Source organism: Trematomus bernacchii, unplaced genomic scaffold, assembly GCF_902827165.1.
Source record: "Trematomus bernacchii unplaced genomic scaffold, fTreBer1.1, whole genome shotgun sequence".
Classification (NCBI taxonomy): domain Eukaryota; kingdom Metazoa; phylum Chordata; class Actinopteri; order Perciformes; family Nototheniidae; genus Trematomus; species Trematomus bernacchii.
In genome coordinates, this window is record NW_022987727.1 from 9745838 (window position 1) to 9760151 (window position 14314).

Sequence of the window (14314 nt, forward strand, 5' to 3'; positions counted from 1 at the left end):
AGTTATACTTGGTGCCTCATAACTGATCTGTAAAGCATTATTAATCATCTTTTTACAATATTAAAGCCGTTGGAACATAACAACAATATTTATTTACCTGTTAGCAACCTGAATGTGTTAGTAACACTGTGACTTTAAATGTCACTTTGATGGTTCTACATTTGCAACAAACCTTTCATTAAAGCTGCCCTACCTTTAAATCAGCCCTATACCCTGCCAAAGTATGTTTACAGTATGTGACTAAATGAATTTGGCCTCTACTTGAAGGTTAACCTTTGAAGTTAAAGCTATATCTATTGAGGCAAGATAGAGGGGAGAAGTACATGGATATAAAAAGATGAGGTGTTGTATATAGAAGCAGAAATATTCCAATTGAAAAGCAGCAAAGGTTCCTTTAAATGTATTTAAACCACACCAGCAGTAAGAAACTGGTAGCTATCGAGAATTGAAAAGCAGTATTTCATTTGACCACAAACACACTCTGACCAGCTACAGATGGGCTTAATAACAGAGTAGGTCCTGCTCTGGCTCCTAAACGGAAAGAGAGAACGGGGAAAGAGAAAGGAAAAAGCTCTGATGGCAACAAACAGGGAACATTGGGGAAGTATTTAAGACTGAAGTGCCAGATGGAAGGGGGACTGATGTATTTCCTCTAACAATGTCAAAGCTGTGTGCAGAGGTGGACACAAGGCTCATTTGTATCTGTTTGTGAGCCATGTTGCTGTGATGGAGTGCTGATGAGCAGCAGTGCAGGCCCAGAATAGAACAGAGAAACAGAAGAAGAAGAAGAAGAAGGGGGACAGGAAGTATCAGGCTATTTTTACCCCTGGTTGCTGCCGCTTTCCATGGCATCTTTAAGGGCATTTCCATGGTGACCGTGGCACAGTGTGCCTGATTGATATGAGTACAGAGGTTTTATTGTGTGCACTTATTCATTATAAGTACAACTTCATGGGATCTCATGCATACATACGGTCATTGTAATGCACTGTAACTGAGTGATGTTTTACAATTTATTATGTATGACTTGCCCAACCAACTTCTATATCAGCAAGATTTACTCCTTAACGGGCCATATTGTGCTTTTTGGGGTTTCCCTTTCCTGTAGTGTGTTCTATAGGTTTCTGTGCATGTAAATGGTCTGCCAAGGCTAACATCCCTGTGTTCCCTGCAGAGGGAGTTTCTCTCCCACACACTCTGCCATAGTGACATAACGCTTATTTTAGCTAGCACTCCAACACATTGTACGTGATAGGCTAAAGGACAGGACATCGCTTAGCTGTTGATCAATCACAACAGAACCAGCCAGCTAACCAATCAGAGCAGACTGGGCTCTGGTTTCAGACAGAGGGTGAAAAGAGGTGCTGCAGCACAGGCAGTATGAGAAAAATAAAGAGCTTTTTGAACATTAAAGGATGGAGACATGTCCCAGTAGAGACACTACATACAAATAGGAAAATGAGCATATTTATATATATATATAGAAACAAACTGCACTCTTTTTCTGTGGGCCACTGTACGCTCTTGGCTAGAAAAAGCCCAGCACTAACTCCACCGTATGTCACACTTGTTGTGTTGACACAAGATTAATAATCTTTCCAGTGATAAAAGATGTACTCAGATTGGTAGATAAACCACATTTTTTAAATATAAGTGTCAGAGACTTGGTCCCTAAATATTACTTAGGTAAAAGTTCAGCACTTTTATTACAAACATTTACTAAAAATAATCAAAGAACAAATATTAATGATGCAGAATTGCAAGTTTTGGAACAATTTCATGTCAGCATGACTATATTCACCTATTCATCCACTGCAAGATCATTCTTATATCTTTATTTTACAATGCATATGCTGTGTATAATCCCTTTATTGTATTAACGGTGAGTGCAGCAGCTCAGGTTCCTCTAAAGCGGCAATATGCTATTGGTTCCTACACAACACAACACTGTTATTGGTACTTCAAATTCATGTCCACTTGTCACATATAGCTCTATAAGCTATATGTTTTTTTTTCAAAGTAGCCTTCAGTATAGCAAGTGCTATAGGGTTCACTCAGTCACTTAACAGGCTTTTCTCTCCTCTTTTTTTGGCAACTCTGGGACAGTATTCCACAATAACAACCACCCACACATTTGAAATATTGTTGAGTGCAGCTTAAATATGTAGGTGGACCATATTTATATAACACAGGATACCATCTGCATTTCTCCTTTGCTTCCTCACTCTGGTTTTGGTGTTACTATCATGCCTTAGGCTGTTTTCCACACACCTTCACACTGTTATTACCTGCAAGTCATAAATGTTAAAAAGGTGATTTCCCCACTATACATGGATGTGTGAGGGCACATGCATTTTTCCAAAACATGTAACTGAGTAGGCCCCAAAACATATGCATATGTGTATCACAGACCTATGTTGTGGTTTGTCTTCAGATCACCAGTTTAAAAGTTGAGTGTTAGGTTCTAAAATAAAAAATTCACGTGGTGCCGCTTTCATGTATTAGTATGCACGAGTGGGAAAATCCTCTTGGCTTGTGCTAATAATAATAATAATATGCTACGTGTACGTGTCATACAAAACAGAGGAGAAGAGTGAAAGTGGTTCTTCAGGATATTTGTTGGAGTATAACTCAGGAAGTGTGTGGGCTTTAACATGCACTCTGCAATTTGTCCTGCCAACACTGAATGAGTTTTCCTGTCAACATGCCATTCCTCAAGCCAAAATCTTGGTTGCTACTTAACTTACTCCTCCTAGCCATAACTCTCAGTTATCCATCTATCTGAAAGTGACGATATAGATGGAACATGTGGTTTATATTGTATTAATACAATAAAGTTGCTTTCTTTAACATACTATTTTGTCTAACAGGAAAGTCTGATGTCATTATCCAGCTGGATCTGGAAGCAGAGTTTCATTTCACTCACCTGATTATGACCTTTAAGGTAGGAAAAAAGCGTGATTGTTAACTTTTGTTGGCTTGTATGAGTGGTGCAGTAATGAGTCCTTAACCTGGGAATGTGTTGGCATTTTAGCAATTCCGGTTCCCTTGTCTCAAAGTCAATGGTTTTATGAAATTGTGTTTTGTAAGATGCCTGAAATAATGTTTGTGGTTAACAGAAGTGACTAACACGTGAATGTCTGAAGCTTTTACATGTCTTGAAAAAGGCGGCTGCTAGAAAGTGACTAAATACCACTCTATTGCCAAGTAGCTGAAAACCATGACTAACATCTCCATTTGTCTTTAAAAAATATATATATTTGTAGCAAATTCATGGCAGAATTTTTTCTAAGACATTTTTCTTTGCAGACTTTCCGCCCGGCTGCCATGCTGATTGAACGGTCGTCAGATTTTGGTCGCACCTGGCAGATCTACCGCTACTTTTCCCATGACTGCGCCTCTGCATTCCCCGGAGTCTCCCAGGGTCCTCTGCGCAACATTAATGATGTCATTTGCGAGTCCCGCTACTCTGACATTGAGCCGTCAACTGAGGGAGAGGTGAGGGATCGACAGGAATAGTTAATGATAGGCACAGTATTTGTCCATTGCAAAAATGTAAAGGTGTAGGTTGGCACCTTTTTAAAACTTATATAATCAGGCTAGCTGTTTCCACTCTTTATTCTAAGCTCAGCCAACCAGAAAAGCAGACAAGACAGCCAAGTGTTTTTTATTACCTCATGTAACTTACAGCAAGAGAGCAAAAGACAACACATTTTTGTTGAGCTCATCCTTGACTTGACCTGAGGCCTGTACTACGAAGCTGGATTTTCGCTTAGCCGGCTAACTTCAGGGAAATCTCGGGCTTTCCGGTCCTGCGACGCTGGTTCTCTTTTTAGCAGGCTAGATTTCCATGGTAACTTATGCTGAGCGGCAAACCTGCTCCGGAGGAGGTTAGGTTGCAGGCTAAGAGATCAACTCAGTGAAAGCACTGCCTGCTGACCAATCAGAGCTCCGTGTGCGGAGTTTAAAGCTATCAAGTCATATTACAGGATAGAGGAAATACAGAAAAACTGCCGTTGCAGGAAAGACGGCCGTCAAAAATCAACTGACTGTATGAACGTGAAAATTAATAGAATATCACCTCCCATCTTCAGAGCAATCAAACTATTATAATATTAGCGTTAAGAAAGCTTACTTAAATATCTGCCACAACATAAGTAACCGGATCAGAGTAACATTAAGTACAGTCCGCGGCACTGTGAGTGCAGACGTCGATGTGTCCCATTATCATTCATATCATATCACATCATAATGTATCATATATTTCCTTATCTGAGTCAGCTTCTTGAGCCGTATCTGGCCGTGCAACACTCACAGTGTCACATACTGTATGCAGAAGTATTATTTTAAGCAACACATTAAGTTGACGAAACACTCGAGTCAAATGTAATTAAAGTCAGATCCACTCGTGTCTTGGACGGGGCAGTGATATCATAAACCTGTTAATGTACGCATTCAAACGCTTTTTCTTTTACCAGCTGTATTCACCTTGCAGGTGCAGCTATGTGGCTTTTATCCTGGATAAAGTGTTTAAGTCATGGATGTTTAAAGTTTAACTTCTTCATATTTGACTAATATTAAAGTTCACTTTTCATTCAGGAAGTATGACGCTGCGCTGTCAGTACGCTTGTCCGTGTTTGAGATTGGTCGAATGCTCCAAATACCACCCCTTTCATGTGAACGCGCACCTAACTAGATAGGACACGGCTGGCTTGAGCGATCCACTTGATAACCAGCGTCGTAGTACAGCTTAGCGAGAGCGCGTATGTTTTGAATTGGGCCAACCGGCTAACTCAAACATATCCAGGTTAGGTTGAACCAGCTTCGTAGTACAGGCCTCTGGTCACTTAGCCACAACAACAACAACAACAACAACAACAACAACAACAACAACAACAACCACAAAAAGCCACATGTTCAGTTTCCAAATTAGCCCTTAAGCTTAAGACAATGTTTTTCACAGATCCTGAGTTTTTAAGCAATTTTTATCAAATAGACAACTTTTGAAACAGAGAGGACAAAGAATCAAAGCTCCTGAATAACCCCAGCACAAATGTACACTCAGGAATACAGACCACAAAGTCTGATTCAGTATAAAGCTACACTGCTTATTCCACTATTAGTTCTAATCTCATATAGTTCATATATTTGTGTCTGCATCTGTGTGCATAATAAGTTTACATTTCTTAAACTAGGTCATCTACAGAGTGTTGGAGCCTTCCATCAGGATTGAGGATCCATACAGCCCTAGCATCCAGAGTAAGTCGCACTCATATTTTCAAAAGCGTATTGATAGTGAATATTATAATGAGGTGAAGAAAAATCAACAAAAATGGAAAGTAAATATTACCTATACAGTTTTAGTGTGTCTATGATGGTAAATGGGCCACCGGATAGCTTACCTGATAGAGCCCTTGTACCAGAGGCGGCTGGTGCATTTTTCTCCAGAGGGGGCTCTACCAAAATGTAAGCAAACTTATACACAAACACAAAACATGTCATATTACAACGCAGGGCTAGCTCAAAGGCACACAGCACTTGATACTGTCTATTCTTTTAGTGCCTGTTTTTGTCATTCTCCTTATTATGCTTACTGATCCCTACCCCTCATTGGACAGATGTGTTTACTTTCCTAAACATGGCTAGTCGCATAGCATCATCCATGTGGACTCTAGTTTGTTCATGCTTTTTAGTTTGTTCCGATATGTGCTTTAAGTCACTCACATCTGTCTGGATCCATGCTGGGTCTGGTCCATAGACTGGTCTGACCCTGACGTTTGAAAAGGGAGGCATGGGAAGCAGAATATAGCACTGGTGTTGCTACAGGTAGTTAGCCTTCTTGCTAAACCAGCTCCTTGAAAAAGAGCAGGTATACTGCCTTCCTCTGTCCTTAACTCCTGCCTATGTCAGGCTGATCAGGTTCGAGCTCTTTTACTCTCAGCTTTCCCTCCAGTGTCCTCCTCTCAAATGGTGTTTCTTTAAGTGATTAAACATCCTTTTCCTTCTCCGTATTCGCTATCTAGTTTTGTTTAGACTCCGTCTCCGTCTAACTCTCTCATTCAAACGTCAATCACTCACTCTGGCGCTCCTGCTGCCCCCTAGTTGTTGGCGGTGTCAACAGCTGCTTTGGGCGCCGTTTGGTGCGCCCCGAGCTGCTCCTATCTGTTGTATTGAAGAGCTGCTCCTATCACTTGCATTGAAGAGGTGCGGACTGCGCATGCACCACTTATAACGATGGCCAAAGATTTCTGCGCCCCAAGCAGGAAACACGTGACTTATCAGTGACTTAAGACATCGTAAAACAATTTTTATCGATATTTTATCGTAGATTATACATTTAACTGACACCAACTATATAGTATGTACCTTGTTCATTACATTTTTTTTTTATAAAATTAAAATATTTTTTAATGACAATCTAGAATGTGGGAAGAGGTGGGGCGGTGCCCTTAGCGCCCCTATGGGCCGGCCGCCACTGCCTTGTACTCTGTCCCCGCTGCGTCGACCCAGGTTTTATTTTGACATGTCAGCACACCCCTTATCAAATAGGTGTCTACCAATCAGAGTGTAGACCCTACAGTTAGCATGTGGAAGTGTCATTGGGCAAGATGCTCAACCCCAAATTGCTCCCGTAGGTCTGTGGTATTGAATTAAATCGATTAGACAAACAATGACAAAATGTTTTAGTTATTTACTTAAGGCAGAAACACAGAAAAACATGGTATAATATACATACATACCACGTGAAGGAACATACATACATACAGCTCCCTTACAAAACAAAACATCATAAGACAAAAGTGTTCAGGATTAACCTTTCAGTAGGACCCTAATGAAATAAAAACCTCCACTACATAAAGACCTATCCTGTTCCTCTCTGGGAGCTAAAGTCACATTTGTCCCCATAAATCAACCTCCAGCTGACACAATTAGCTCTTGTTATCCAGCTGTGACGGACTGTAGCAGCCCCTCGTCTCGCTCTGGGGTGTGAAACATGGCCCTGCTGTGTGGAAGACATGCAGAGATGTGAAAAGCAGCTGTTCCTCTCCCACACAGCCTCACTGTCCTGGCCCTCATGTTTAGTCTGGCATGACATGAGAGCTTTTTCCCAGAAACACGAGCTCCGTTGCCAATGCATCAGCATAGGTCCTCTTGTTCTGCGGTTAAATATCTCACTGCAACCGGCCCACATGAAGACCCCCGACCCCCTCACCACTGAGCAATCCATATTTACTGTTAATGATGCCAAAGTCAACCCTAATGGGTGCATTCTTTCTTTGTTTGCGCATCACTACAGTGAGAGGTGGAGGTTTTTGCCCTGAGTTTCAGGCTAACCTTGCCCTCTCTCGACCCTGTGTTCGAAAAAATTACGCTCCTTTACAACTTAATAGCACACTCAATTATTTATCGTCGAAAATCATTTTTTATTACTGCATTATAGCCACAGTTTAAACAATTGGTTAGAATTGTAAATTGAATCCAACAACACATAATCAGACAAAATGTGAAGAAGTCATTTGCTACATTCTTTCTACAATAACTTACCAACATATTCCCAAAAATGTCCTCCTAATTTCCTAAACTTGGTATTTTAAATGAATACCAGTAAGTAATCCAGTGATAGTTGTCTGTACAGCCATGGGTTCTGCTATTGGCTGATGGAAACAGACAGTGTCTTAGTGCAGTGGAGCTGGAGCTCTGTCAGAGAGGGATTCTATTACTGCAGATAATGTCAGCAGGGTAATGTAACAGAATGTACAAAAATAAAGCCTTCCATAACATATGTCATCCTTCTCATTGTAACACTGCTGCTTCAACTCCAGCAGGATTTAAATGTACAGGCAACACAGTAAAGGAAATGCTATGCCTTTTTTTCATTAATAGTTGACCTCCAGTAAGTTAGAGTTACTGCTAGTCACTGTTAGTGGCTAAAGCTTGTGTGTGTGTGTGTGTGTGTGTGTGTGTGTGTGTGTGTGTGTGTGTGTGTGTGTGTGTGTGTGTGTGTGTGTGTGTGTGTGTGTGTGTGTGTGTGTGTGTGTGTGTGTGCGGTTGAATCCTGGTGAACAGCCGGACTGTAGCAGTGGATGATGTACCGACAGATTGACAGGGTGGAAAGACAAGTCTCTCTGGAGAGGAGTTCTCTGTCTGCCTAGGAAGAACTCCTTACATTTTTAGAGGATAAAGTGGCAGGATGTTGTTAGAACCATTTCAAAACCACATTCCATTATTGTCCGTCATCTTTGGGATTTTCCCCCTTCCCCAGAAATCTACTTGAAGTCCCAAATGACAATTGGATATTGTCAGTCAAACAAAAAAACTTGGCTTGGATTTATGGAGACACAAAAAACACACATACTTCCAATAATTAACTATTTATAGAAAAGGGTTATATAGTAAGATTCTGTAGATAAAGTTCTGCTTTTGACGGAGCTCTGTAAAAACTCAAGCAGCAAAAACTCTGAGAGCTTATCTTTAAACCAAAGAAATAGAATATGAACATTTTCACTTTCATCACTTTTACTAAAATACCAATATAATATATTCTACAAAATTGTTTAGTATGTAATCCACAATCCGTAATCTTGAACCAGGAAGTATAAAGACAGATGAAGTCTAAAATCAGAATGAGGTTGCTATGGGTCCAAAAACACTGCAGAGCAAACCATGATCTTTACCACAAAGTTGTCTTGCTTAAAAACTAAGCAATTTGGTTTGTGTGAAGATGGAAGTTTATAGGTCAAATACTGAATTCATGTAAGATTGACCTTTTGCTGAACAGTAACGTTGCATGAGAAGATGAAGTAGCTAGTGTTACGTCCCACCCTTAAAATGTCCCGAACAGAATTCCACCACTGACCTAAACAGAACACAGAAGACACCTTTAAAGTAATCAAATCCATAAGATTTATTATAATCAAACAAAGTGTACCAATATCCATTCACGCCAGAGGCCTCCCCCTTTTGCTGCTGGCACTGGAGCCTTAAGACCTTCCTCTCAATGTGCACCTTGTTGCAGCAACGCAGCACACCTTGCAGGAACTACAGGGAAAAAGCAACAGGGAACACATACAGCCGTAACACTAGCTACAATGGTTACAGTTCCTTGCAATGGCAACGGTACACACAAAATGGCCGCCACTCTGATCATCCTGCTAAGTTAATTTAAATGGTAATATCCGTTATGATCCGTTGAATTTTTAATTCAACAGTCTGAACTATTGCAATGCTGCCTGTGAATGGCAAATGATTTACTCATTACAAAATATTTTTCTGTTGATCAACACCTATTGTTACATTTCCTATCATGCTTTTTAATGTGTTCACATTGGTGTGATGCTTCAGGTTTGCAATATCCACTGTGTTTGCTCCATTGATCTACGGCAGGGGTGGGCAATTATTTTTTCCATGGGGCCACATGAGAAACTGAAAATATTGTGGAGGGCCGGGCCAAAAGGCTGAACTCAATTCTGCATAATATTAATTGTATTTCTTTATAAAAAGCAGTAAATAGCATTGTTTTGACAAGCTGGTAAGAGTATATGTTATAGTTAAGCAATGAAAAAGTGAGGTTGCCTTACAAAAAAATGTCATTTATTAAATCAAATTTCCCAAAACAATGGTAAACAAAATGAACGTTTTTCACCATTTGTGACTCATATTAGTGAACATTTTCAGTCACATTCACTCAAACACATTTTGAGTTTCATTTACTGTTGGAAAGAGGTTCTTAGCATTCTAAAGACATCACAATATTGTCTTTGTACTCCAAATATTAAGCAAGATACATCATATTGAACTGTCACTAAACATCACTGAACTGTGATTTTGAGAAAAAGGCTTCCAAAGAAAGTGTCCCAGTTCACTGCTAGTTGGTGCCTTTACATGCCAACATTTGTAGTCTAACCACCTCATTTGGTGTTTTTAAGTTCTCTTTTCTTGTTCAGTGAGAGAAATCTAGTCTCTGCTGGGCTTTAACGAGTGCATCAAAGTCAGGTTGAATGTCTGAGGTGGAGATGCGAAGCACAGCTGACAGATGATCATCAGTGAGAGAGGATCTATACCTGGATTTCGTAAACTTCATAATTGAAAATGTTTGTTCACATATGTATGCGTGTCCATGCACTCGTTTACCTCCGTGAACAGATCGCTCCCTGTCGTCGTCCCTTTCATCGACCGCATTGCTGCCAGCTCCTCCGTAATCTTGAAGTCCGGTGTTATCCCGCGGACGAATACGAGTAACTGGGCTGTGTCGCGGACATCACAGCTCTCGTCCAAAGCCAAAGAGAAAAAGTTGTAACTTGCCACTTCACGTTGCAGCTGAAGCTCCAGATTCCCCGCAATGTCCTCGATCCTTCTAGTCACGGTTCGCCTGGACAGCGGGACTTGCTCAAATGCGGCTTTTTTTTCAGGGCATATTAGTGCTGCAGAGTCCACCAAGCACTCTTTGACAAACTCCCCCTCCGAGAACGGCTTACTGTTTTTAGCAATTTTGTGGGATATCACAAAGCTGGTCATGGTTGCTGCATCACTGGATGTGTGAAGCTTGGTAAAAAAGCCTTGCTGCTTTTGCAGCTTAGCTAGCAAAGCTTCCGATGTCCGCGCCCTTTCAGCGTCAGTCAAGTTTTTATATTTCTCCGCGTGTTTCGTCTCGTAATGTCGACTCACATTGTACTCCTTAAACACGGCGATCTGCTCCCCGCAAACTAAACACACGGTTTTACCTCCGACTTCAGTAAATAAATACTTAGCAGTCCAATTTTTGTTGAAAACCCTGCATTCAGCATCTACCTTTCTTTTTTTAGCGGACATTTTTTTGAGGGCTAAAGTCATCTTGTGACAAGGATCCAATAATGTGCACGTCTTGATATACGTATTGCGTCATTATGCACGTGAATAAAAAACAACTTCAAAATAAAAGCAATGCAGCTTTAGTCCATGCATGAGGTAAAGTTAGAAAATATGTTTATTTTGTAATTTCCAATTAGCCTTACACGGGCCGGTCAGAGTCAACCAAAGGGCCGTATGTGGCCCGGGGGCCGTACGATGCCCAGGTCTGATCTACGGTTTACTAATCAGATGTACATCCGTCTTTAAACTGCTCTTGTTTTTTCCCCATACAATGTTATCTTAAGGTGCCTCAAAACTCTCAGGACTAACTAATCCTCAAAACATCCCATAATGCTCTGCCACACACTAAGTTCTGTCATGCTCCACTGGCCTTCACTTCCTATTGCTGCTGAAAAAGGCCTTTGTAAAAAGCGCAAATGTGTGTGTGTTTGTATTGGTAACTCGTTTTTGATGTGCTTCATCCTATACTTAACCAGCTTATACCACACCATCCAACATAACACAGCCTAACTAAACTTAGTGTCCACATGAATCAAATACATGTTCCTGCCTTCTGCTCCTCCCCCTCTCTTATTCTCTTCCTGTCCTCTCCCCAACAGGCCAGCTAAAGATCACTAACTTGAGAATAAACTTCACCAAGCTTCACACACTGGGAGACAACTTGCTAGACCCCAGAGCTGAAATCAAAGAAAAGTATTACTATGCCATGTACGAGCTTGTGGTACGTGGAAACTGCTTCTGCTACGGCCACGCCTCCGAGTGCGCCCGCATCGACGGCATCAGGGCCGATATAGAAGGAATGGTGAGGCCTCATTTACATTCAGACTTATAATGAATGTGTAATTTACTATAGTTTCAAGCGTTTGATTCATCATCTCATGTAGATTACTTCCCCCCCCCACACATTTTTTCCTTTAAGGTTCACGGCAGGTGTGTGTGCAACCATAACACTAGGGGTTTGAACTGTGAAGAGTGTGATGATTTCTGCAATGACCTGCCCTGGAGACCAGCCGAGGGACGCAACACCAACGCCTGCAAGAGTGAGTACAGAGGAGGAAGGGGACAAATAGTGCACCAAAAACACATAGCCATTAAGCATTGATGACAAAAAAGATCAGGCTAATATTACTAGAGTTAGTCATTCTTATTTGTTTGACAGAAATATAATTGCCAACGTATTTGATAATTCATTCATTGTTAAAGTATTTGTTCATAGAAAATGTCACATAATGCTGTTTTTAATCTCTTAAATATGCAGATTTTCCTACTTTTTCTGTTTTTATATCATTTAAAGTATTAAAGTAAACACTTCAGTTTTTTTTACTGACAAAACAAAACGTTTAAGACATTACTTTGGATTGGAAAAACTGGGATTTAAATGTTTCAATATTTTGTTATTATATTTAAAAAAAAAATATTAAATATATTTAAATATTTAAAATGTAATCTGTTTGATTCTGATCCATTATTGATGGATAATAAAAAGAAAACAATAATAATATGTTGATATTGACTCATTAGTTTGAAATCTTTCTTTATTTCTAGAGTGTAACTGTAACGGCCACTCCAGCACGTGCCACTTCGACATGGCCATGTATCAGGCCACGGGAAATGTGAGCGGAGGAGTGTGTGACGACTGTCTGCACAACACCATGGGACGCAACTGTGAGATGTGCAAACCCTTCTACTACCAAGATGCTTTCAAAGATATCAGGGACCCACAAGTCTGTGTTGGTGAGTGTGTGTTTATGCACTTTGTTTTTGTATAGTTTAAACAAACAACATTTGGTGGTAATTATTGCTCAGTGCGTCCCAAATATATATACTGCAGTTAATTCACAGAAGAGGATGGTAACCAATAGTACACTACACATATTGAGTATCTAGCGCATAATATGACATTTTGGGTAAAGCATTACCCTGCAACAGAGAAATGAACTGGGACAAAGTCAGATATAGTAAAACTTTGAAATGGACTATACTGATGGAAGCTTATTGAACCCAACCCACCTTGACACTAACCCAGAACATGCATAACTTACCTTTGTGTCCCACAGCCTGTGACTGCGACCCGGATGGTTCTCAGAATGGAGGGATGTGCGACAGCCACACAGAGCCCTCCCTTGGCATGGTGGGAGGTCAGTGCCGCTGCAAGGCCAATGTGGAGGGGCCGCGCTGCGACAAGTGTAAGACCGGCTACTTCGGCCTGAGCGCTGAAAACCCTCAGGGCTGCCAACGTGAGTACTGACTCTGATTGCACTCACACAAACTGACACTCACACTATCTTCTAGTTTTCTGCATATAAACATGATACTTTATTTGTTGTTATTTAAGTTATATTAAAAATGCAACAAATCTATCAGCCTAATATTTCCACTGTCAACGATGAACCCTTAAACACAAAAAATGGAGGCACAAATCTCACTGCATTATCTTTGATTGGAGTTCAATACTAGCAACAATTTGGGGAAATGATCTTAAAAAAAACAGACTGGATGTGGCCTGACAGGCGAAGATCAGGGCACGCAAAGTCCATGCCTGTGACTTAACAGTTTAGACACTTTTTAGAAAGATTTTAGTAAATTAATTACACAAAACATGTATAATCTGTGTTGGTGTGGGGGTCACATTCTTAGGTGAAATTGCACCCAGGCTTACTGTTCATTGATCTGACAACAAGAGTTGAATAGACACATATTTAAACTTTAGCTTGACAGTGGTGGCAGCCTGTGTTTGACATTATAACCCAGCTTTCAATATGCTGCACTGACTAATTGAAACTCATCAACCCCCCCCCCCCGCCGCCGCCCTGTGCCCCCAGCTTGCCGCTGTGACCCCAGAGGAACAGTGTCAGGTCGCTCCCAGTGTGACCCCGTCAGTGGAGACTGCTTCTGCAAGCGTCTCGTCACTGGACGCAGCTGTGACCAGTGTTTGGTGAGAAAAAAAACATTGGGTCTGATTGTTAATAGGAATTCTTCACATATTTACTGTGGGTCATTTTCTCTGTCTCTGTTTTTCTCTCCTTACAACATAAAAAGCCCTGGTTCAATTTGTTTTTTTGTCTGTTTATCTTTGACAAAACAAGTTGCAATAATTTTAAAATAACAATTGACATTTTCTTGAATTCTTGAAATACTTAATCTCTTAAAAATAATAATAAAAACATATGTTCAAGGTCTTGATAAAAAAAATGATTTTTTTAGGGTAAAACAAAGAGAAAAAATAGTTTGAACCATGTCGGTTAAGGATTGCTGTAGCTTAACATGACACAATCAAATTACAATGTAATCTCTTTCTCTTACATTTGACTTCAAGGCCCATATTACCCTAATATTTGTTTTACCATTCACTTATAAAGTAGTGCTACTGGTCTTCTTCACTCTTCCTTTCTAAAATGTTCCTCCCACTCTCTCCCCAGAAGCCCTATATGTTATTTGTTGACCAGCTTCCTGTAATAATTCAACC

At 40.5% G+C, this 14314-nt stretch overlaps 1 protein-coding gene across 2 annotated transcripts in view; it reads left to right on the plus strand.

Annotated features, from left to right (window-relative positions):
* The window catches only part of lamb2 (laminin, beta 2 (laminin S)), a 56081-nt gene that overhangs the window by 19447 nt on the left and 22320 nt on the right, over nucleotides 1–14314 (plus strand). For both annotated transcript variants that reach the window (XM_034145246.1, XM_034145247.1), the window contains exons 5-12: nucleotides 2871–2944; nucleotides 3310–3498; nucleotides 5196–5259; nucleotides 11448–11650; nucleotides 11768–11888; nucleotides 12394–12582; nucleotides 12906–13085; nucleotides 13671–13783. In XM_034145246.1, the coding sequence (XP_034001137.1) occupies nucleotides 2871–2944; nucleotides 3310–3498; nucleotides 5196–5259; nucleotides 11448–11650; nucleotides 11768–11888; nucleotides 12394–12582; nucleotides 12906–13085; nucleotides 13671–13783 (1133 nt within the window). The remainder of the gene's footprint in view (nucleotides 1–2870; nucleotides 2945–3309; nucleotides 3499–5195; nucleotides 5260–11447; nucleotides 11651–11767; nucleotides 11889–12393; nucleotides 12583–12905; nucleotides 13086–13670; nucleotides 13784–14314) is intronic.